At 45.3% G+C, this 23,570-nt stretch overlaps 1 protein-coding gene across 4 annotated transcripts in view; it reads right to left on the reverse strand.

Annotated features, from left to right (window-relative positions):
- Positions 1–5,240: 5,240 nt before the first annotated feature.
- The window catches only part of POMGNT2 (protein O-linked mannose N-acetylglucosaminyltransferase 2 (beta 1,4-)), a 32,826-nt gene continuing 14,496 nt past the window's right edge, over positions 5,241–23,570 (reverse strand). For 2 of the 4 annotated variants that reach the window (XM_082321548.1, XM_082321546.1), the window contains 2 exons: positions 14,138–14,326; positions 5,241–7,541 (listed from right to left, as the gene is read on the reverse strand). In XM_082321548.1, coding sequence (XP_082177674.1) covers positions 5,711–7,447 — 1,737 coding nt within the window. In that variant the 5' untranslated portion in view covers positions 7,448–7,541; positions 14,138–14,326 and the 3' untranslated portion in view covers positions 5,241–5,710. The remainder of the gene's footprint in view (positions 7,542–14,137; positions 14,327–23,570) is intronic. The other 2 variants (XM_082321549.1, XM_082321547.1) reach the window with 1 other exon arrangement.

Consider the following 23,570-nt stretch of genomic DNA (forward strand, 5'->3'; position numbering starts at 1 on the left):
TCATCACATTGAAAGTCATTCCAAGACTGTGCCTACCCCAAGTCCAGCAGGGAAAAATTAAGTGCTCTTTTATCCACTAAACCTACACTGCTTTACACGGCACAGACACCAGAAGCAAAAATATTGTAGAAATAAGTCTGCTATTTATATAGCTCAGCAGATGAGATATAGCAATAAAGATGCTGAAGTCACCCTTTTGTTTAATATAAATTAAATGAAGTTGTGCTTATAGAGGCCTTTTCACCCAGGGATCCTGAAGAGCAACAACCTCCTTGCTGCACAAGTGGACCAACTAAAGAGGTTAAAGGCTCGGGTCAGAGCCCTCACCAGCCCACCTGCAGTAAATGTGGCTCTGCCTCAGAACCATCTACACCAACAGCCTGCAGTGCCTTAAAGGAAATCATTTCCTAAGTGTCTTAATTTAATTTGGGTCCTGTGAGGTGCTGGTGTCTCGGGACAAGCCATCCAGACACCCCAGAGCGGTGGATGAGCAGAGCCTTAGAGACAAGGACAAGAAGGTGGCCTGAAATGGAGAGGGGGGAAAAAAAAAGAACAAAACAACAAACCAACCACAAATCAGTAGACAGCTTTGAAAAATATTCCTGTAGTATGTTTACCTTGAGTAACATATTTAGTTGTTAGAGACTGAGGTGATGAAGTCAAAAAAGGAACTTTGAGTTATTTCTCACCAAAATCTTCTGAGAAACGGTCCAGCTTCTCCTGAAAACATATTTCCTAAGATGTCTTCTAAAGGGTTTGGTTTTCCTTTTTATTTTCCTTCCCTGCACAGTAGCTCTTAAAAGTCCCAAGTTATTGCTCTTAAGAGTTGTTATTCCCTTAAGATAAGGATCTGTCCAAAAGAATCGGGGGTGGGGGGACAGAAAAATCTCATTTTGAACTCTGCAAAACTAAGTATTTTGAGTAAATACCTCCGGTCACTTTCTGGAGGTGTAAAACCCGCACCGGGTGACCAGTCTGGATTGCAGCTAGCACATCACTGCCTGCCCCTACACACACAGGCAGCCTGTGAGAAGAAAGAAGCCAAAAGCTGGAGAAATCCATAGGGCCAGTAAAAAAAATTACAACAATTTTGCTAAGCAAAAGCTAGCCAGTAATAATTTATGGTAGGCATGGGTTTTTCTGGATGAGGTTTAGGATTCTGCATGTTTGTGAAGGTCTAAGTGCACTGTGGAAGCGCTGGAGCTTCACCAGCTTCACCTCTGGCTGGTGAGAAGACGATCAGCTGGTGGCCCCCACCTCGCTCCCCTGCCCCAGTGTCCCACCAAGGTGCCCCACTGGCTGCGCAGAGGGAGGTCAGGAGGAGCCGGCTTGCACCCATACGAGAACATCGCTCACAGGAGAGCAGCATCCTCACTGCTTCTCGCTTGGCCAATAGCTCAGTGATGTCTTCACGCTGCACCCAGCCGAGGGAGCAAGCTCAGGACACCCACCTCTAAGCCACTCTCCATCACATAGAGGATAATTCTTGCCTGGAACAAGGCTTTAAAAGCCACAGAGGATGCCGATAGTCGCTTGGCGGAACACGGGCTATCTCAAAAGGACTGTTAAAATATACATATAAAACAAAAGAAAAAATAGGATTAATTTCCCAGTGTGTTAGGTTCCTGAGAAGCTGGCACACAAGCGCTTTACAAATTTTCTGACATGAGCTCCCGCAGGCGATCACGCCAAATGCCACCTGCCAGGCTGGCTGGAACAAGTCCCTCCCACCACCCGATAGTCCTGGAGAGGGCCTGATTCAGCAGCTTCTCCGCCCTCAGTTTGTGCTACTCTAACCTGCTCCTCAGGCAGCACCTCTGGGCAACTGGTCTTCCCCCTGTGTTGGCCAAGGGGTGGTCCATTTAAGACAAGCACCATCCGTAAGTCTCAAGTCTCCACAGCCTCGGTGGCAGCATGTCCTTCTCGAGAAACACACCCAAGCCAGACTGGAGTTGAGCCTCTTCAGAAACGCTTCTATTCTTGGACATTGAGAAGTCCCATCCCGTAGGGAACCATATTACCATACGACCTGCAGCTCCTGCTCCGACACCTCACGTGCGCAAGCTGGTAAGCGCTACCTTCGGTCCTTCTTCGCCCTTGTACGTGTCGGTATGGAGCCCTCCCGCAGCAGCTGGCTGCATCTTGCACTTTGGCTAATTAAAATGAGAGATGAAACCGCAGCCAGAGGAAATCCTCCCAGACGATCCATCTCCGTAAGCATGGCCAAGCCCAGCAGCAGTGAGTTCAAGACCAGCTTGCTATTAGTATCCTGCACTGCCCCCAGAGGGCTTTGGATTTAATCCCAGCTATTTCTCTTCTTCCAGGACAGTGGGGCCAGACAGCACCACAGAGCTTAATAGATTTGCTCTGGGAGCAAAACCAAATTATGCAATAGTGGAAGGTACGAGTCTCTTGCACAAGGCAACTTGTCAAAAGGAGCCCCATAAGCTTGCCTGAGGAACAAGCTGTTTTGGAAGTACAGTAACCCAGCTCCAGCCCTGCCTTGCTGCACGTGTTGGAGGTGCACCCCAGCCCCTGAGCATGGAGAGCCTGCATTCGCTACAGGATTAAACTTTAAGCAATGCCAGGCAAGCATTCCTTCTGATCAGTTAAGAAGGGGCATTGGCAGAGAAAAGTCCCGCCGGGTTTTTTTGAAACGTGAAGGCTGGATGCCATGCGAGAGGATATTCACGTGAAGCAAGGGAAACAAGCAGCCCGTGGGACAGGAGAGGATTGGGGGCGAAAAATGGAACGGGCCTGCAGAGCACTGATGGCAAAGTTATTAAAAGGAAAGAAAATTCACTACAGGAAGGTGCTAGTACTCCAAAGAAGTTCTTGAGGTAGTATAAATCAGCATAACGTTACTGTGCTCAGTTTATGACAGCTACAGGCTGGGCCATGTACCCTCAGTGCTGCGTGCTGCGGCAGAGGAGGAATTCGGGTATAGCAGTGAGGCTGCGGCACAGACATTCCTACACTGGGCAGGCGTTGGAGGGAAACGGCCACATCACCGTCATAACTTCAGCGTTCAGCTGTCTCAGAATTTGGAAAGGAAAAATCCTTTAATTTTGTTTCCACCTCATAAAGTACTCATAGCACTGATGAGGAAGACAGAACCTGAATGCACGTTTTTGGAAAGCACATTTGATTACCTTCTGGAAAAAGCAAGTCTCTGAATGCAAGAGACCACTTCATGCTAGAGCCAAGAGCACAGAAACCTGCATATATGATACTTCATTGCTCTGTAGCCAATTTTGTTGATTAGAATCATTAGGATACAAGAAGAAAACAGTTAGTGTGCTGTAACCAATCTGCAAATGTTAGAAAATCTGCACTCATATAAAACCAATTTTAAGAGAAATGGGATGGTCTACAAATTACGGGCAAAGGATTGCTACCAAAGGCCCTAAGACAGACAGGCAGGAAAGCAACACACAGACCAATACCCTGCCCAGGACAACAGGTGGGTAGGGGAACACAGGCAGCTCACACACCCAAAGAAAATTACTTCTGAAAACTGATGCAAAACAAACGCTGACCAAACTTCACCCTCCTGAAGGCTCCTATTAATTAAGGCTCCTAAGTATTAATACTGACTTTGTAGGGTGCCAACATTACCACCCTTGTAACAGCCAGCAAGATGGCCAGTGGCCACAGGGCTACTTGCAACTTGAACGGATGTGGGGATGCAAGGTTGCTGCAAAACCCTGCCGTGAGTGGGAGCTAATCAGCCAGTGAAGTCCTGGGGAGCTACAGGTCCTGGTGGCTTCCCTAAACAGCCTGCTCTCACGGCTGTTACCTGTTCCTGAAGTTTTTCTCACCTCTGACACACGTGGCATGTGATGAGCAGCCACACGGAGACTTCGGGGCACAGCTCAGATACTCACTTCACTTTAGCAAGAAGCCTATTTTGTCCTAAGAAAACAACAGTGGAGTATTCACGCGCCCCTTTAAAATATCAAGACAAAAATTATTAGTTGGCAAAGCTACAATGGCAAAGCAAACACAGACTTTGGGATCGTTGTTCTGTTTTTTTTCCCTCCCCTTTAAATCATAAACGTGTTTGAAAACAAAGCGAGACATAATGAAAATGCATATACAGAAGCAGCACTTGCCTGAAGGTCCAATGTTGTACTGCGGTGTTTCACTCATTTTTCAACCCTCCTGTTTGTTGTCTGATTTGTACAGCAATGTTTTTCTCCCTCCCCCTCTAGAACTCGTGTTATAATCCTGCCTTGAGATGCTCATCTATCAGCCCATCACTCAGAAAGCAAGCCATTTATGCTACTGTTCAAACATCCATCCACACCTCGGGAGGACGGTGGGGACTAGGGAGGGAGAGGAGAAGAAAGCACTTTTCCTGTTGCTTTAACGTTGGTTACAAACTATGGAGGATGCTAACTTCCACCAGCGAAACATCTCACGCTCCTGCCCCTTTTCGCCTCTCTTCCCCAAGGCCTGTACTTTTGACACGGAGCTGTTTGTCAAAGACTGCGTCATTTAGGATCTCCACCTAAAGGAGAACTGTGCAGGATCAGGTCTTAAGTAGGCAGTGTGTTACCCCAGCAATGAAGCCAGATTCTGAGCTTGGGGAAAAGCAGTATCAGTCTAGAATAAACTACTGCCCTGACCGGAGCAGCAGAGGTGCGAGTGCCATCAGCCCAGCCCCTGCCACTCCCTCTGTCCAGCCCAACGCGACAGCACCCTCGTACTTGCCCCCCGCCTGACTCCGCTTCCCCCCACCAATGTCTGTGTGCAGAAAGCTGCCCTTTGTGACCACCTGCCTATGGCTTAGCAAAGCACGTACCCGTTAGCAGCTATTATCAACAGATTATTCGGATCAAACACCAAAAAAAACTATTTTCTCAAGCAGATTGCCGTAAATGCAGTCTCTTCCCCATCACCTCTTCCAAGCCACCCCCTTCCTTTTCCACAGACCTGTACATAACTCACAAAATGAAAACAGATCTTAAAACACAGTAAATTATTTTATGCACTTCATCCCTTCTATCTCCCATCTGCTACTCCAGCCTTTTGCTATTGGGGTGCAGTAAAATCTGATTTAAAACATGGAGCTGACACTGTAGTCTCCTTTTTTTCAGCCAAAATATGAAAAATAAAAAGCTACCCATATACACATTTTATCACAGCAATAGATAAATCTATCACAATAACCATTTTGACAGATAATAAAAAGCAAAAAAAAAATATTGAGGGGGTTTACAGCAGTTTAATGAAGGCTCTTGTACCAAATCTTGAACTCAAAGTTACAGTCAGAGTTATTGAAAAAAATAACGTACAATGAAAAAGCTGATGAGAATTGCCCACCTAGCCATGGAATTAACTGTGGTTTAACCCTGTGCTTAAATACTCACCACACAATAGAAACGAATTTAAATCACGACCAAGGTACACACAATTCACTTCCATTCTGTTTTCAATTACATGTATTCAGCATGTAATTTAACCTCTGGAGGTTACTCTGAAGAACACAGAGGTTTCTTTTTTTTTTTTTTTTTCTTTTTTTTTTTTTTAAACACTCACTGGAAATAAATACCATTTAAAGAATACACATGGAGTGCAATAAAATGGACACGCAGGCACTGGTACAGTCTAGTCCTCTTCAGCCCTCTACAAACTACAAGACAAGAAGTTTTAAACCACAGATGGAGTGGAGAGCAGGGCAGAGCTGTACAGGTAGCACAACAGGTTATGTACTACACAAGAGCACATCTGCAAAAGGTCCCAGGAGATTTTTGTTGAAGATGCAGCGTATCCACACCAGGTATATTGTGAAGGGCTTAATGTTTTCTGAGAAGGTGTGATTCTGATGGGACAATATATAAGGCATGTAAGTGTTTTCCCCTTGCTCTTGTATCCACACTTCATATTTCACTTCTCTGACCTTGAGATACTTCAGGTTCCAGGGGATCTGCCAGGACACGGCAAGTTTAGCTTCGCTCGTGCCCTGGACAGAGGCTTGACACTTGGCATCCCTCACTTTGCCAGGGTAGAGGCTGCCAGACCACTTCTGCTTCTTGGGTCCGGGCTTAGATTTCACAGTCTGCCTGATCACGTGGATGAGAGAAGGGATGTTCACCTTCGTGTCCTGGTAGGCACGGAACAGCCACTCGGGGTTGCGGCAGCAGAGGTGCCGCGGCACCTCTGTGCTCTTAATGATGCGCTCTTGCTCAGCTTTGTCCAGATGAGCAATCCCGCCCTGATCCCAAGGTCTGTCCGGGTAGGTAACGGTGTCTTCCCTGTCAGTGTTCTGCCAGGCAATGTACTGCAGGTCCATGCCAGGAAGGGTTGCCAGGGTTTTGTAAGGGGTATAGTGTTCAGGGTTGATAGCATAAGGAAAGAGCTCCACCACTGTGGCACCTCTTGGCAGGAAGAGAGACATGACTAATTGGGCCCCATGCATGCTGACCAGCATGGACGCATTGCTGATCAACCGGACGATGTCAGAAAATGAATGCTCCTCCAGAGAGACGGTAATGGTTTTCATCTGAAACTCCTGAGCGAGAGCCAGGATTAGTTCTGCCTCATTTAGGATAAGTCTGTTGATTGTTCGACTGAACACTATGATGTACTCCTCACTGGAGCTTTCCTCCAAGCTGATGTTCAGCTTCTGCGTCATGAATTTGGTGAACTGCCTGATCTCGTTACCAGAAACCAAGATGTTAGCCTTTGGCCCTTGTGGCTGGACAAATCCATACTGGTACCAGGTGGTGATTTTGGACAGTCCCACATATGATTTGGTAAAGCAGAGGAGCCTGCCCAGGGTTTTAAGCTGCTCCCTGAGGAGCGGCTGCTTGTTACTCAGTAACTTGTAGAGGTCAAAGTGAGCACCTTCACTCCACCCTTCCATGAAGAAGAGCCGTGCCTCCAGGTCTAAATCAGAGAACTGCTGCATGGTGTAATAAATGGGGAGGAGGTCGTCATGAAAGACGTGCATCAGGTTGTCTGGGTTGAACCTGTTAACGATCAGCGCCACATCGGGCACGAAGACCGGCTTTGGCATAAATTTCAGCGCAGCAGCTGGCAGCTCCACAAAGTTGAAGTACTGGGTGTTGTGATCTTCCACCGAGGAGAGGTCAAGCAGAGCTGGCTGGAACCTCCGGGAGCCCAGGTTGGGCAGCATGACCGAGGAGTTGCTGTGAAAGTAGACAAACTCGTCAGCCTCGGTAGAGTAGCAGAGGGACTCAAAGCGGCAGATGCGGTCGGTGTGCATCCTGCCGGTGCACACCATCCTGGTACCGTCCTCCACCAGTGCCTGGAGAGCTGCATGGTAGTCAATCTGAACCTGAGAGAGTTCCTGAGACTGACGCGTGAGGACCAACTCCTCTTCGACCATAAAGACATGCTCTCGCAGTTTGATGTATTTCCACAGCACAGCAGCGAGGACAGACACGAGCAGGGCATTAAACACAGCTGCTATGTTCATTCTGTAGTTAGATCCTAGCAAGATAACAGGTGGGGAATGCAATGGAGAGGGAACACATCGTTAACACTCCTTGACATGGTGAGGGCAAAAAGACCTGTGGAAAATAAAACAAGAAAGGAACCATTTAAACATCAGGTTTACAGCTCTACCATAAATCACATTTTATGGACTATTCAAGAGAGTTTAGGCTTTTTTCAGTATTTTTTCCCCCTTCCAGGGAATGAGGAAAAGAAGAAAAGAGTGCCAAAGCACTACCCAAAACTGTAAAAAAAAAAAAAAAAAAAAAAAGGCAAACAGAACTGGGAGCTGCTTTACAGGAAGGCTTCCCCTCTCATTTTCCTTTCTACCTTTTTGGAGAAGAAAAAGTAAAACAGTTTGTGGATAAGCTCTATGAAGCTTTCTCAGAAAAAATGGTATGTTTCCTGGGACTTTGGCTCACTCTGCTTTTTGCAGACCAGTCCAACAATGAGAGGAAAGACAGCGCTGCAATCACTGGGCCACTCGCACAGGGCTTGGGAGACCTAGCTCCTTCTCCTGACCTGCCACAGGCCTTTTGCGTGTCTGTGGGTACCTAACTCTGCCTCTCGCCTTTACTGTGCAGAGAATACAAGTACAAGGAGTATTGCCAAATACAGATTTCGCTACACTCCATTCCAATATGAAAAGTGAACTGGTGAACATAACATTCAATTTAATTTTATTGGGGGGGTAGGGGAAGAACTTGCAGGTCTGCAAACTGCCCTGTGTCCCAAGTCGCTCAGTTGTTTCATTGGCTGCAATCCGGAATCAAAAGCTAGGATTGACAACTGCCATTGTCTTCCAAAAGAAATATTGGCATGGGAGAGAGAAGAGCTCCGCTCTTTATGGAAGGAACTGATGTTTCATTAAAGCAATCAAACCTTCATTTAGTGAGAGTCTGGCTTGCACCACCACAACCAACCCTTAAACAAAGGGGAAGGTAATACATTTGAAGTGCTTCTAGTGTTGGTGTTTTCCCATCCCAACCTGAGAATCTCTTCTGTGCTGGTCCAAGGCCTCCCTGTTTCTTTTTCTGTTATGGGAGAGATCCTGCCGCTGTTTTCTTTTTACGTAGAAACACTACTGGCTTATATCAGAGTATTGATTACATTTTCTACTGTGAACTTCAGCTGAGATATGCATTCACCCACAGTATTTATGGGCTCCAATTTTCATTATGCATCAAGGTTCGCTGCTAGTCAGACTGTAAATAATCGCAGCCATGATTCATGGGGAACTATAGGAAGGCAAATCTCTGATTGGTATATACCTGATTAGACTGTTTCTAACTGCAGTTTTTAAAGGTAGCAATTTAAACTACTTTTGACGCAAGTTTGGAGCGAGAGAAAAAAAGCAACGTCTCAAGCACATGCTCTGACATCCCAAACAATAGTTCCCTAGCATTTTAACCCAGAGATGCTTGGTTTTATACGCTAAAGTGGAGGAAGACAGCAAGGCATATTTAGGACCACTGCAAACACCTTCTCTACTGTCGAGGAAGTTCTTTTGAAAAGAGAGATTGCAGCCTAAAAGCTTGATCCTGCAACCTGGTTCGCACAGCTTGGAATTGAATGGAGAATCACTCATGGAATTCAATGAAGTTAGAAGGGATCCCTACAGCTTGTGAGATCCCAACAGCCTGCGGGATCCCTGTCTTAGGAAGAACTGAAGGTATGTGGAAGACTCAATAATGCCAAAGAAACAAGCGCTAGCTGTAAGTCACACAGATTCAAGAGGTGGTCTCTGGGGATCTGAGCAACAAATTCATTTCAATTTCAGAGCAGCTCTAGCTACTCAAATGAAACAGAAATGAAGTCCACCTCCTTTGGCAAGTGGTCTGAAAAACTGCCTCATCTAGCAACTCCCTAAAAGCAAGCAGCAAATTAAAAAGGTGTTTTGATTTCAACCATAGAAAAGGAAATGGGAAGGGACTCAGAGTGGTCATCTAATTGCCAAGGCAGGATCAGCTCTCCCTAAACCACTCCCCAAAAGATGCTTATCTATCTCATTCTTAATATTCATTCATCTCTTCAGCCAGTCTCCAGCAATAAAGGCATGAAGGACTGTGATAAACTCTTTCCTAACACTCAGCCTTTTTTTCCAGCACAGCAATTTAAACCTTGTCTTGTCCCAAGTGCCACAGATACCCTGCACAGATGAATGATGGCTGTCACACCACCTCTCAATCTTTCCTTCTCTGTAACAGGGGATGACTGCTGCTCCTGATGGCTTTGCAACTCTCAACCGCAGCTGTTCCATGGACAGCCTTGAATGGAAACCTACTGGGGACAGCGGTACATCACTCAGTGAGGTTCTGCTAAAGCAAGCAAACCAGTTTTCAGGAAAATAAATTTTTGATAGGGACAGATCTTAAGTTATTTTGTTGGTACCAGGCTTCCAAAGCTTCATTTACTTCTTCACTATCTTTGAAAGACATCTAATGATATCATCCAACTCTCCACATAACCTCTCCACTATGGACCTCTCATCTCGTAAGCACAGCTTTAAATGACTTCAGCAGCATCACCAAGGAAAGGACCGAGCGCAAGCAGCCATGTGCAAAGCCTGCTAGTCAGTACGTGAAGGAGACCTTCAACAACCAAGTCCTCTGCCACAAGCACACACTTCAAATGAAGGCCAGTCTGCAGGCATTGTGAAAGTTAAGTACTGCGGGTCAGAAGAACAAAGCACCTACAAGTTCAACGGAGTCAATGCAAGTTGCAAGAGCTTGGCGGAGGGGGAAAACCACATGGCTTCTTTATTATTGCAGTACAGCGGGGAGAGCGTGTATGTGTGGGTGTTTCAAAGGCATCAGAAGGCAGCAGTCCATACCACTGATACCACCTGCATTTCACGGGCATCTCAGTGGTGCGGAGCTCCGCCGACCATTACAAACCCCTTGAGCTGAACAGGCCTCCTTGGAAACAGCCTGTCCTAATGTTTCACCCCTGACTGATTTGTTCTCTCCCCTCCAGCCCCAAGGGAAGGGCATAAGAAGCACTTCAGAGATGCAGCCTGATGGATGCGGCCAATGTTCAGAGGTCGGCAATTTTCATTTTATACTCTGTTACAGCAATACCTGCTAAATGGCTACAAATGAACAACTCAGCTTTTTAATAAAAATCACCTGCAAGGCCCTCCTCCATCTCTTCCCTCACTGCAGGTCTTTCACTTCCCTGCACTTAGCTGAAGTGAGTGTACGTGCTTTAGCTTTTAGGTGTCAGGAATGAATGTTAAAAGCTAGCAATGCTAAAGGAATCCATCTTCATTCCTGTTCCTCGTTGCCAATTTGTAAATCCCAGTTCATGCTGCTTGGCTGAATGCTGCTTTTGATGGAAGTGAACAAGGAGATGTGGACAGGAAGGGGTGTTGCAGGCAGAACTAAAAGGAGAATTTCACAGGTACTCAGGGAACAGTCTTGATACTTGGCCTGTTTTCCCAGATTTTACCATCCACCATTTTTTTAATCTGATGCTTTCAGTGAACACAGACCTTTGAGAACTAGAATCTTTGGTCCTTCAGGAAGTGACACAACATAAACAGTAAGAAACCACCCTGCTGTTTGCTCTTCCATACCCAGGAGAGGCTGCACCAAGCGGGTAAAGGCAAGCAATCACTCTCCATGTCCCCTGGTTCCTCAGTCTCCCAAGCTGAGATCAGTCATTAAGTGTTGTCAGCAGCAGTAGTCCTGGGATCGGAAACTTTCCCAGGAGGTAGTAAGTAACTCTGAAATAGGTGAAAGCATTTAGTCTTCCACCTGAAGAGAGCTGCTTCACAATAAAAGAAACTTTCATTAGTAAATCTCCCTCACAAAATAGGTCTGGAGTTGCCACTCCCCTCCCACGGTGTCATCGGAGAAAACCTTAAGAACCAGAAAGCACTTGCAGAAGTGGCAGGCCAGACACACTGCTACCTTCCTTAAGAGCAGAGTCCTCTGTGCTGTTTCTTTCTATGTATAGGTCAGCATCTAGGCCGTTCACACCTCCAGTTGCCCACGGACTATCTCCTCCCCATCCCTACCACGCCCATCTACCCTCTCACTTCTCAGTGACACTGGGATAACCATGGCTTTGCTCCACGTGAGTAATGCATCCCAGTTATCAAGGAAATCGCATGGACTGTCATTTTTTCACTCTCTGCTTTGAAATGCTAAAGCACCACCCTTCAGCAACAGAAGACACGACGGCTGATAGACCAGAGCCTTGCCGGAAGAGACATGCACGTAGAAGCAGCACAAAGCTTCCCGCTGCCAAGCTGGCAGAGGGCAACGATGCCCCATGGGAGGGGACGGGACGTGCCCTTGAGGACTCCCAACAGGGGCAGGCTGCGGAGGAAGAGCGGGAGTGAGAGAGGGAGACAGAAGCAGCAGATTTCCCTGGCGGCGATGCTGACAGGGCAGCAGGGCAGCTGACTTCCAGCACTGCATGGTCAAAGATGGGGAGCTCAACAAGCACACCGGCATAGGAGCAGCTCAAGACTTTGCGAGGGAAATAAGAGCGTGCCCTGAGGTTTGCAGCTCAGCCACAATGGATGCCACTCCAGAGGCTAAAAGCCCGTGGGAGGGACTCTATTTCTCGTCAGCTTATCTTTCCTCTTTTTCCAAAAGAGAGCACAGGCATGAAGAGCTTACCCCATTCTCTTCCTCCACCCTCACTAACTTAGCAAAAAGGTCACAGCTTCATCCTCTCAGCCCAGCTACTGCTGCTCTAACTAGCACTGACTACTGGTGAGCAGGTAAAGACTTCAGGAGCAGGCATCTGATGTGTTCAGCAAGCACCTCTGGCAGAGACCTGGAGCATCTTGCAGGCCCATAATGCTCTGTTGGAAGTTTGGACAGAGTAACACCTTCTGCCTGTTAGCTGCTGGTCATCTGATGTTATAAACATCCTCAGGATGTGGGAAAGCAACATGAAGCATAGATGGGGAAGCTGTTCTTCATCTCTTGTTAACATGTCGAGGAGATCAGAGTGGGTGGGATGGGAGAGATGAATTTCTACTAATAGGCAGTTGGCATAAAGGACTGTTTGGATTCATTTAAGAGATGAGTTCTGTTGTTCTTTTTTTAATTATGAAGCTAGGGTAGGATGAATCACTATTTTAAAGCTATTAATATGATGGACAATGTTTTAAATCTCGTCTCCATTTTAAAAACTACAATCTAGGTAAGAAATTGGGAGAAAAGCTACGAAGTCCACACAACAAAAAACAAAAGACACAAACATGCACTACTAAGACCCCCAGAGGAACAAAACAAGAGCTTGATTAGGGAAAACAAGCGTCACTGGGGTGAACAGCACATCTAAAAGGGGATCACCCAGTCCTGCAGGTATTAACAAAAATGAGAAGTGCTGGTTTTGTCTACTTAGGCCTTGCCAAGCTTTTGTTACTGACTGCCCAAGCACTTTCCAAGCCAATGCTCAGTTTTCCAGAGCTACAGCAGGCTAAAAAATCCTCACAGAATAGAAAGAAAAAGGCATGAAGGACACACATTTCCAGAAAGCATCACCACTCTGTGCACAGAGAGAATTGCCTCTACATGGAGGCCAACTTGGGTTTGGCCCAGCTGACCAGCTCCCCACAGAGTCTGCCAGTCGTGGCAGCGGTGTCCAAGCAGAACCGTCTCCGCAGTTCCCAGAAATGCACTGGGAACTGGACTGGGGCTGCTCCTGCCACAGGACAGGGAAGGAGTCGGGGCAGAGCTGCATGGGTAGGAAACGGGCAGGGGACCCTGACCCTTCTTCTTGTTATGGCAACGCAGTGGGAGGGGTGGGAGCAGATATTCCCTCCTCGAGGACATTTTCCCCATTAGTGCTCCCTACCCCCAGATCCATCTCTTGCTTGGCTGGCTTGCCAGGACCGGAACAGGAAAAGTAAAGCGTGCAAACGTGGCATTTCGCACTCCCCCTGCAAAATGTCTCCTGTTCTTTCTCCCATCCCTGATGCAAGAGGCTTAGCTAAGGATACAGTATATGTAATGCATGCAGTTTTAAATACCTACTTCATTCATGCTCAAAGCAGAAGTTCCTAGAAGGCAACTTTCCCGATTGGAAAGAGGGGGAGTTAGGATCTGGCAGCCAAGAATTGGCTTTTATTCTCATCTCTGTCACAGATTCCTGCAGAACTACAAGCAAGTCAATCCCCACAGCCCAAAAGGCTGTTATCATCTTATTCACTGTATTTGTTTAATGAGATACATATATCTTTCACAGTACATATCACATTAAAGAAAGGATGGTACACTGAATGATTGATATACTGGAACATTTTCTTTGTAAAAAGCAGCCAAGTGTAGAAGTGCCAACTTTTTAAACAGGAAAAGGGCAGTTTCTTGAAGGAAGCAAACCCAGCAGCCAAAGATACAAGTATCATTAATGAAGCCTGGTACAAAAAGGGGATATGAAAAATAAGAACACCTTAACTCTGCAGCCTCAAGTGGAATTTCAAATATAAAATTTTATTCAGAAAAAAAATCAAAACCTAACAATTTTTTTAAAAACAACTGTCTCAAAAACTTTAGGTATCTATAGATAGTTGTAATCAAATTTAGGTTTATCTTCGGTTTTTATGGTTTAGCATAAGTCAGGAATAGAAAGCAAAACTGTAAGTCTTTCTATACGAGACTGCAACCAAGGAGACTGAGGCTCTGTGCTATGGTCCCTACTGCAAACATACCTTCAATACGAACAGGAGAATATTGGTGGCTCCTGGACACCTTCCAGTCGTACTTATGGATGGAAAAATCTAAGTTTTCTTCCATTTAATTTCAGAGGCTGTGAGAGCTGGGATAGGAAGAGATCCAACCTGACTTTAAGGTTGACTAGCAGCCATTGATTTAATATTTGTTGATACTGCTGTCTTGATCTACAAAAGAACAGGTAAAAAAAAAAAAAAGGAAATCCAACACTAAGCAGTCAACGCGTATTAGCAAACCACAAAACTGAGCTAAAAGTATGAAACTAAAAAGAATACTTCTTAGGCTTTTAAGGTCCACATTTCCAAGATCTCTTCTCCATCCAGAATGACATGGAGTATGAAATCCTTTCCCCAAACAAAAATTAACCCTGATCTCCAGAAAATTCCCCTAAAAAAAGATGCATTTCTGATAAACAAGCTTGAGGTGGGAGATGTAAGAAAAATGAGCTATGAAAGAAAAAAAAGTATGTGTCTCATCCCTCAAGTCTTTACCTTCTGACAGTCACAAGCCTAAAGTTGAAAACCCAAGGTACTCAAAATAACCACGTCTAGACAGAGGGGGAAGTTCCTTCCAGTCGATCTTTGTTCACCCAAGTATCCGATCAAAACCTATCAGGTTATACTGGCATTAACAGCACTGTCATATGAGTAAAAAACCTCTCCCTTTTGCCTGGTCTCTTGCTGTTCGTCTGTAAGCAAGACACCTTTGTCAGAAACAAAAATGTGTCAGAGAGCAGCAGGTTTATCTTACTTCAGTGGTCTACCTAAAGTAAAGATGAAGTGGAGGTGGCTGAAGGGAAAATTTACTAATGCTGCAAAAGTGAATTTAAAAGAATATGATGTGAAATCCCAAAGTACTGAACAAGATGAGCTTCAGCCACTCCAACTATGCCTTTGGGCTTCAGCTGCCATTTGTTATTCTCTGTATTTCATCTATCCTTTCTTTCTCTATTCTCCGACGGGAAGAGTACCTGTGTTATTTGGATACTGGGACTGGTGCTTAGCAGCATTTACAGCCTGAGCTCTCCCCGATTCTCATCAGCATGGTGCCTGAGACCGCTCCTGTGTGCTGCAAATTCTAAGCAGGAGCCAGAATTGTTCGGAGTACAGCACAGCCAAAAAGAACAGCGAAAATCCCTCCTTGGTTACCACAAGCCCTACATTAGCATGTTTTTAGAGGAGGGTAAAAAAAAAGTAATCCCAAAGCAGCACCTGTCCAGTAAGAAATACATTTCTGAAAACCTACAGAGTTTAGTCCAGATCAAAGATGTTTTCCCCACAAGACTTTTGTTTAAAAATGATAAAGCAAACCACCAGTCAAACAAAGAGGGACTACAAAGAGCTGGAATTACAAATGAACTACTGACCTCCTTCCCACACATGCACAGCCATAGAAGAGAGATTCAGTGTGAAGTTGCAAAGGGGGGGAGCAAGGAGACAGCATCAAAAAACATGCTAAACCCACCCCCCGAAGTACACTGCAGCCAGGAGTGCCAACAAAACTGAATTCAGAGCCGTATGTGATCAGCACAGCAAACAGAGCACAGTTACAATAACACCCAGCAAAGAAACACAGTAATTCAGAGCATCTGCAACCTTTTTCATCTTGGAAGTACTATCCCTGGTAGATTAGTGTTTCAGTACATGCACGCATACCTGGTGTTGCTAAATAAAAGGAAATGCTATCCGGTGCCTCTCTCTCACAGAAGAAAAAAGAAGACACCTTAAAGCTATGCTTTGCAGAGGAACGAACACCCTCCAGTCCTCTTCCTTCCCCACCACCATAAAGAAAAAGAAAAAATCGTATCTAACAGCTCTCAGCACAGTAACCCGTGCACCATCTGCAGACTGAACTACCTTTCTCCCCCAGGTCTGAGCATGCTCTGTCTGTCGGCAGTGTCCTATCGCTCCAGCTGGCTCACCTCAATTTGTTAGCCTCCCAGAGGTCAGCCTTGCATGCAGGATGATTTGCTGCAGTATTCCTGCAAATCCCCAAAGGGCGGCCACGCCGAAACAAACACTATCGTGCTGTTTCACAAAGCTGAGCATGTCTTGGGAGCCAGACAGCAAACTGGTTTCGGGGGGACACATTTTAGAAAACCTGCTTTTGGATATTACTAATGCCACTACTACTCCAAACACTTCACACAGAAGAACAAAACAATAGGACAGAAAGGAAAAAAATGCCCCTTGCTAGAGGATGTGAAAGCCATTCGGCGTGCTTTCTAGCAATTCCCTCGTCACCAGGGAAGCGATTTCCCAGCTGTGATGGTCAGCAAATGGCTTAGTATTGAACAAGGCTGTGAGTGCCCTTCTTCAGAGATCCAGGGAACCGTATTTTTGAAATGAAGTTATCTTTTATGGTGGAAACAGTAATTCCTAAATACAAAGGCACAAAAATGAGCCAGGGCTTATAAGGGAGTATCTTACTGTGTCCGAGCTGAAGGTCATGAAGGCAAAAGTGTCTTACAGCAATCTTCTCAGCGGACCTTGAACACGTGGGGACTGAGTAGTTTCTTGAAGATGGCAAACCAGGCAGTACTGACTGGGAATATTTCAAGTCTCAATCCCGCAACTGGATCTACAGGCAGGATCAGAAGAGCAGCCTGGTTCTGCCCATGGCACTCACCGAAAGGCTCATGTCAAGAAGTCACACTACTGAACACAGTTATTAGGAGTGAGATCCCAGCCTTGTAGGGACATACTGGCAGACAGATGACAAGGAAACATAGGAGGCTTGCTGCAAATGTGTTGTCTATATATTTGCAGGATCCATCTTGTTGATTATCTGGGAGGCTTTTTCCCTTTAAGTGAGACCTAACAGGTAAATTAAGAATGATGAAAAAAAAAGAAAAGTTCTTTTAACACTCACGTGTACACACATTTCTATACAGATACTCTCAGATGAAGAGCAACCATTTTACATAAGGAAAAAAAGAAAACCATCCCTAGGTTTTTGTTCATGACAGGAATTATCCTCATTGCCAAAATGAAGAAGCTCAAATGGCTCTGCATTAAAAAAATGCAATTAGGTAAGATATGGGGTACTCAAAACTCTCAATTAGGAGAGTCTGGCAGCTACAAGGGTTAGCATGTTACCTAAACTCTCCCTCTAAATAGGCATCACAGACAAGCTGGCATCTCCAGCTTTTTACCCTCCCCAAAGCATGCTGGAAGTGATCTGAGGGAGGGGATAAATGAACTTAGAGCATCTGTGGTGGTTCACTGCATTATGGAGTCACACTGCCTGGGCTGGTTACTGTTTACCAAGTCTGCAATCGCTGTCCATGAACACCCCCTGCTTACTGTGGAACCCCAGCCCCAAGAAACCTTCTGTTGCCATGCAAGAAGGCAAAGCAGCCCTGCCAAATTAATCTGCAGTAAGTGACAGGATGAAGCATTTGGAGGGCAGTGAGGAGCAATACACTTTGAATCACAGTAGCAATAGAACGCACTATTAAGTACTGCAATATCCTGCAACTTTTGGGGTGAAGATCCACCAGTGTTTCAAGTTATTACAGGTGATGGGCCCCTCATTCACCATCAAGTACCCTGACCTTACTGAAGCCAGGACTCCCCTCTGGGGAAGGCCACTGCGTGGGGACAACCTGCAATCTAGGATGGCACTTGGGTGTCTCCTCCTCCCTCCCAGGACACGGATCCGCTGCCTCAAAACAAGCATGTCGCTCATCCAGCTTCTCCTGCCTGCTGTGGCAGAGGCAACATTTTCTCCAATATAAAATGAAAACGGGGTGGTCCTGAGGCAGAGATGTGGCAGAACTGGGAGGCACAAAGCAGCCCCAGGAAGATCATGACTTGTCCCAGACAGGACCCAAGACCGCTAGCCTGAATACGGCCACCAGAGCTGAGAAATGTGGGTGTCATTCAGCATCACACATGCTTCGAAACACAGTAATACCATGGAATTTATAACCTTGGGTTTCCGACTACCAGTTGAAAGCCAAATACAAAAGAAAAATAAGATAAAAGAAACAAAGAATAAACCCAAATAACATTCTGCAAAATCAACAGAAGGTTCTTGACAAAGCTAGACCTTTAAAAATGAGCCTGCCAACATGATGAGTAAACACAACGGTTGTATCTACTGAACTAGGACATCACAGAAGTAAACCAGACATTTTCTCATCTCCTGCTCTGGAGTGCTGCTTTTACATCTCTGCCTTCTTGGTACAGAACAAGCAAAATGGTTCTGGCCTTCCTGGAAACACTAAAACCCACTAGGATTGACAGGACAAGGTGCCATCTACCTCATTACCCTCCTTTCCAGGCCTGTGCCACCTCTTCCCACCAATTGAAGGTGGACTTTGAACTACAGCATGAGACTATGCCTGTCCTGAAAGGACCCCAAAGGGACACTGGTCAGTCAAAGCTGCTTGGGGGAAATAAAGAGAGAGAAAAAAAAAGAGAAAATAGAAGAGATCCCCTCTTTGGCAGGCCCACCCAGTGTCCCCAGCCTGTCCTGTTGGGACTATGGATATCCAGTCACCCTTCTCTTTTTCGCTCACCTCTGGCCCCTGTGAATGCAAAGGTACTGTTTCAAACAAGCCAGGTGTTTTTCCTCTGACTTTTGGAAGTTGAGGAGTGGAGTTAGATTTGTAGCTGACTTCACTTGAGAAATCACATCTTGACTTTGTGTTTTCCGCACTTCAGAAAGCTCCACTGCATGACCTACCTTCCACTGATGCTAACAGGAGCCTTTCCACTGACTCCACAGACTGTCACCTGTGGTTAGGGACTTTATCAGTGGGACCCCTGAGAGCCCAGAGAGACCATGCTGGGCTCCTTATCTTAGTCAAGCTTTGATTTTAACAGAGAAGAAAGTACAACATTTACAGACTGGTCTTCTATTCATGAATAAGCTTCTTCTCTACCCCTGGAATGAGATATATGCATAGACTTCAGAGATACAATTTATCACATCACATGGGGATGGATAGTTTAATCGCAGTCCTGAAGAGGGTCCTATTGTCAATCTGCCACACTGCAAAGCAACTGAACAAAACTACATCAATAAACGGGGGGGGGGAAACACATAATCAAATAAATCCAACAACTCTGAAATAATGTCTATTACTACTGCACCATAAGGCACTAAGGCAGCCTTAAGCTCTTCTCAAATAGTCAGCACCACCAGCCTACTGCAAGTTGGTGAGGTTTGAATAGGTTGTCTTAGCTCAGAACTAAGAGTTTGATAAATATTTAATACCCCTCATAAAGTTGCAGACTCCAAAAACAGTGCCACAAAAGAAAAACAGTTAACATTTTTGGAACTCCTAAAAAGCAGTACAGCACAAACAATACTCATCAAGCCAGCAAAGATGCCTGAATAGACCCTTCTTTAGGGGTTTAGGACTGACAAAGAGCAGGTAAATCATTATTTACTGAATCTCTGCCTTGCACATATAAGTTGCAGGGGTGCCTGCGTCATTCCGAGGCATAGCATTTATTATTTATAGTCCCAGAAGTACACTCTATAAGAAATTGTTCTTCCTGCAGTGCTTTTCAACCAAAAGTGCATCTCGGTTTGAGAGCACAAAAAAATTTCATGCCTGAACTGACAAAAAAAAGTCCATGTATTGATAAACACAGAAGGAGACAAAGGAAGCATTGGGTTCCTGGACACCAAGATCGGGAGTCCACACACAGAGGATGGCATTTTGATTCTGCACAAGCTAACATTAAAACTGATGTCAAAAGGACCAGAACTTCAGCCAAATATTGAAAATTCCTAAGCAAGAATATACTTCAACAGAGAAAAAGGTATATTTTGAAGAGTATCTCAATGGCCAAACCCCACTTTGCTCAACTGCTTCAAGCATGACATACTCCCAGGCTTAAGAGATGTAGGATGCAAGTTTTACATGAATATTAGGTTTACAAAGGTGTAAGTACGATCAAACACATTTCACACACACACGCACACACACACTTAGGTTACATGTCTCTACATCAACCTGACAAATTCATAGATATTTATTCTCCTCCACAGATATATGCATATTTTATATGTATAAAATATATATGTGTTATGAAAAAGCACACCGGCTGTCTGAATTTGTCATATGCTAAACTATTCACTCTAGCAATCCCTCCATCCCCATTAGGAACCACCCTAGCGGCACTGCAGGGACATACTGGCCTGCTCCTGAAGCTATATGCAATGTCTATTGAGATGAATGGCATGGGAGAGTCACTTGCTAGTTTCCAAGGCAGGAGATGGCTTCGGTAGCTGTTCTCACCCAAGCTAGGTGTCACTTGTGCTCTTTCAGGTTCCCATTTTGTCATCAGTAATGACAGGTCAGCAGGATGACACAGACAAACCAATTCCCTCTCCTACAAGCTATGCCAACTGCGTACCTGCAAATGTAATTAGTGCCAATGTGTCTGTAGAGGAAGCAGAGATAATTCATGCTCATCAGAGCAGCTTGGTAAGTAAACAATGTTCACCTAGACCAACATGAGAAACCAAGGGTAAAACATTGCCTGCAAGACCCCTGGGTATTGCTGACGGCCTCACCATGGTGCTTCCCACAGCCCACTGCCTAGGCGGCAGTAAGATCATCTGCCCTCTCTCAGATGACACTTTAATATTAGGCCTTTATCACCACAACATCACCTGAAGAAACACATTTCCCGTTTTACAGATGAGAAGATTGAAACTGTCAAAGGGATCTGGGTAGGACATACCACACCAGCAGCCACAAATATGGTAGCAGCTTCCTGTGAAAAACCCACCAACAATCAAACCCTCTGGTGTACCCCAAGGTTGTCTTCATCTCCATAGGATCCAGGGCTGAAGACAGGAGCCAGGGCCTCCAAGATCACAGGTGACAATTTAGACACGATAAAGGACAGGGAGGATTAAGTTATCAGCTCTGTCACTGTTGTTCTGAAACAGTTGCTGGCAGGGCAGCCATAAGCCTGACGTGCTCTGCTTTCAGCACACCTTCCTCCCATCTTTTATCCCCATCCACACTTGCCGTGCGGCCTCCTGCATGCTTGGGAGACCCCTTGCAGCCACAATTTAGCCTGAAGTTGTAGGCCTCATCAGCATGGACTTGTCCTGAGAAGGGTGGAGGAAAAGGAAGAGAGTCCCTTTTTCCTGTCTGTTGAGACAAACAGGGTAGTCATAACCAGCAAGTCTCATAGACCTTTTCAGGAAATTAAGATGCTAATACCACAGCAAAATACAGCTGTTGAAAGGAAAAGCATCCTTGAATGCGAACATCATACGGTCATGGTATGTAAAAGAAGAGAAATAACAGAAATAACAAAACTTGCATTTTAGGCTAAACAACAGAACTGTCAAGCACTTAGATGGATCTGTAGGGGTGAACAGCTAACAAGTGTGTGGAAGTATCCGGAGGACAGGGCTTAAGACGTCCAAGCATTTCACTGCCTTCACTGGATTATGCACCTGTTTGTAAGTGAGCTGCAGTTGTTCCAGAACTGATGAGAACACCTCAGTTCACAAGCAAGATTACAGCAGGACTGTACCCTGCAGCTGTCTTTGCCCTAAGCTTCCACTTTCTGGTGTGTTCAGAGACTTTGTGCTTTCCTAAAAACCCTGAAGAACCAAAGCCTACAAACCAAAGTCCTAGTACTTCATGGAAAGAACTCCACAAGGAGGCAGCAGCAGCGTCTACAATCTTGATCAAAACAGCAGTTTCGATCCAAGCTGGAGCGTGTGCTTCAATTAGCCAGTCTCTGACAAATGCCCGGAGGTGTCTAGCACAGCAGCATGACAGGACTGTAGTTCAGAGCCAAGGTAAAGGAGAATCTAAATCAAATCAGGAGAAATAAAAAGGTTTACTGCCATTTTGAGTCCCAAAATTGCAAATAGATTGTTTTACCTCCAATGCCCCCTTCAGCCACACTTGTACACCATAGCCTTGCATCTTAAAGGGATGCAGCCAGCATATAACCCAACCCTATTCATATGATAGTAGTGCAATATTAACAGCTGATAGGAGCACAGTGTTACTGGATACCGCCCCCCCCCCCCCATGTAACAACTTAGACTGATGCTAAGGGAGCACAAAACATCCATGTTCTGGATTGGCAGCATATCCCAGGGGTGTTAATATTCACATGAAAATTCAGAACAGAGCGTAAGGTCTCATGAATCATCTAAAACAACTTATACTGGAGCAGAAAAAAGGGTGTTTCCTGACAGCATAGGCCATAGGACTGAAAAATGTCTGCTGGCCAATTTAAACATTTCGTTAAAATTGTTTTTTGATTAGTACTTAAATACCCTAGTCTGATCTTCCCTGTGGAAAAGAACAATTCTTACCTTGCCTCTTATCTGATTACAGTATCATCAGAGGGCCCAGCAGAGCAGTAGTAACACATGGCTATGGGCCAGGCATTTACTGTTTCAAATGTTGCTCTGAGGGCTACCGCTGCTACTGACTGGGGGAAGAGAAGAAAGCAATATGAATCATCTTTCTCAGCTTCAATGTGAACCACTGCACGCAATAGGGGAAGTGTGATGAATACACTGAGTTACTTGTACAAAACCATTCCAACTCCACCAGGTGTCATATGCAACAATTTACAGTTCAATAGCTACAAAGAACTTCTTCATGCCCTTGGCAGCCTGAAAATTCATGGAAGGACTATTGAATCTAGGCATATTTATCAAGGGCACAGCAGCAAGAGGAAGAAGTTCAAGCCTGATTTGAGGTTTTCTTTTTGTTTTTATAAGACTTACAGTTCTACTTATTTGAATAGTAATTTAAAATAAGGTAGTTAATTTTTGCCCCATAAATCCCACGAATAAATCAACGTATCATTTCCCTACAGCCCTCCTTCTCACCCCACCTCCACGGAGGTTACAACACCCACATAAATAGCTGATATGACATTTAACGCACACAAGAGGGTGACAGTTTCAGAGAAAAAGCAGAAAATATCTGTTGGGAGGGGAACATCTGCAAACCTACTGACATAGTTGCTATTCACTGGTGGCCCTTTGATGACGGGAGATTCCTCACCCAACCCTGCCGCAGCAGCTCATTTCTATTCCCTTCCTTCCCACTGGCAAGATCTGCTGCCTCTGTTGAGTCAAATGCTGAGTCAAGTATTTGGCAATGAGAATCTCTTCAAATAACTGAAGTGTAACCTGACTGTCACTGAGAGCAGAGCAACATCATCCTGATAAACCAACTGCTGTTTAAAACAGCTGCACTTAAAAACATCTGCCCCCATTCATTATGTACAGCCCTGGATCCATGCGCAGATGATTTGCAAAGCCAAAGAGAGTGGTCTTTCAGCTACTTTACACAGTATTTCGAGACATCAAGGGCACTGCAGGCAGCACTCTACATCAAGATGTGCTTCCCCACCTCTAGACTTCTGTTAGCACTGCTGCTGATGCAGCCATTCC

This window comes from Platalea leucorodia (assembly GCF_965183815.1).
Source record: "Platalea leucorodia genome assembly, chromosome: 1".
In the NCBI taxonomy this organism is placed as follows: Eukaryota; Metazoa; Chordata; class Aves; order Pelecaniformes; family Threskiornithidae; genus Platalea; species Platalea leucorodia.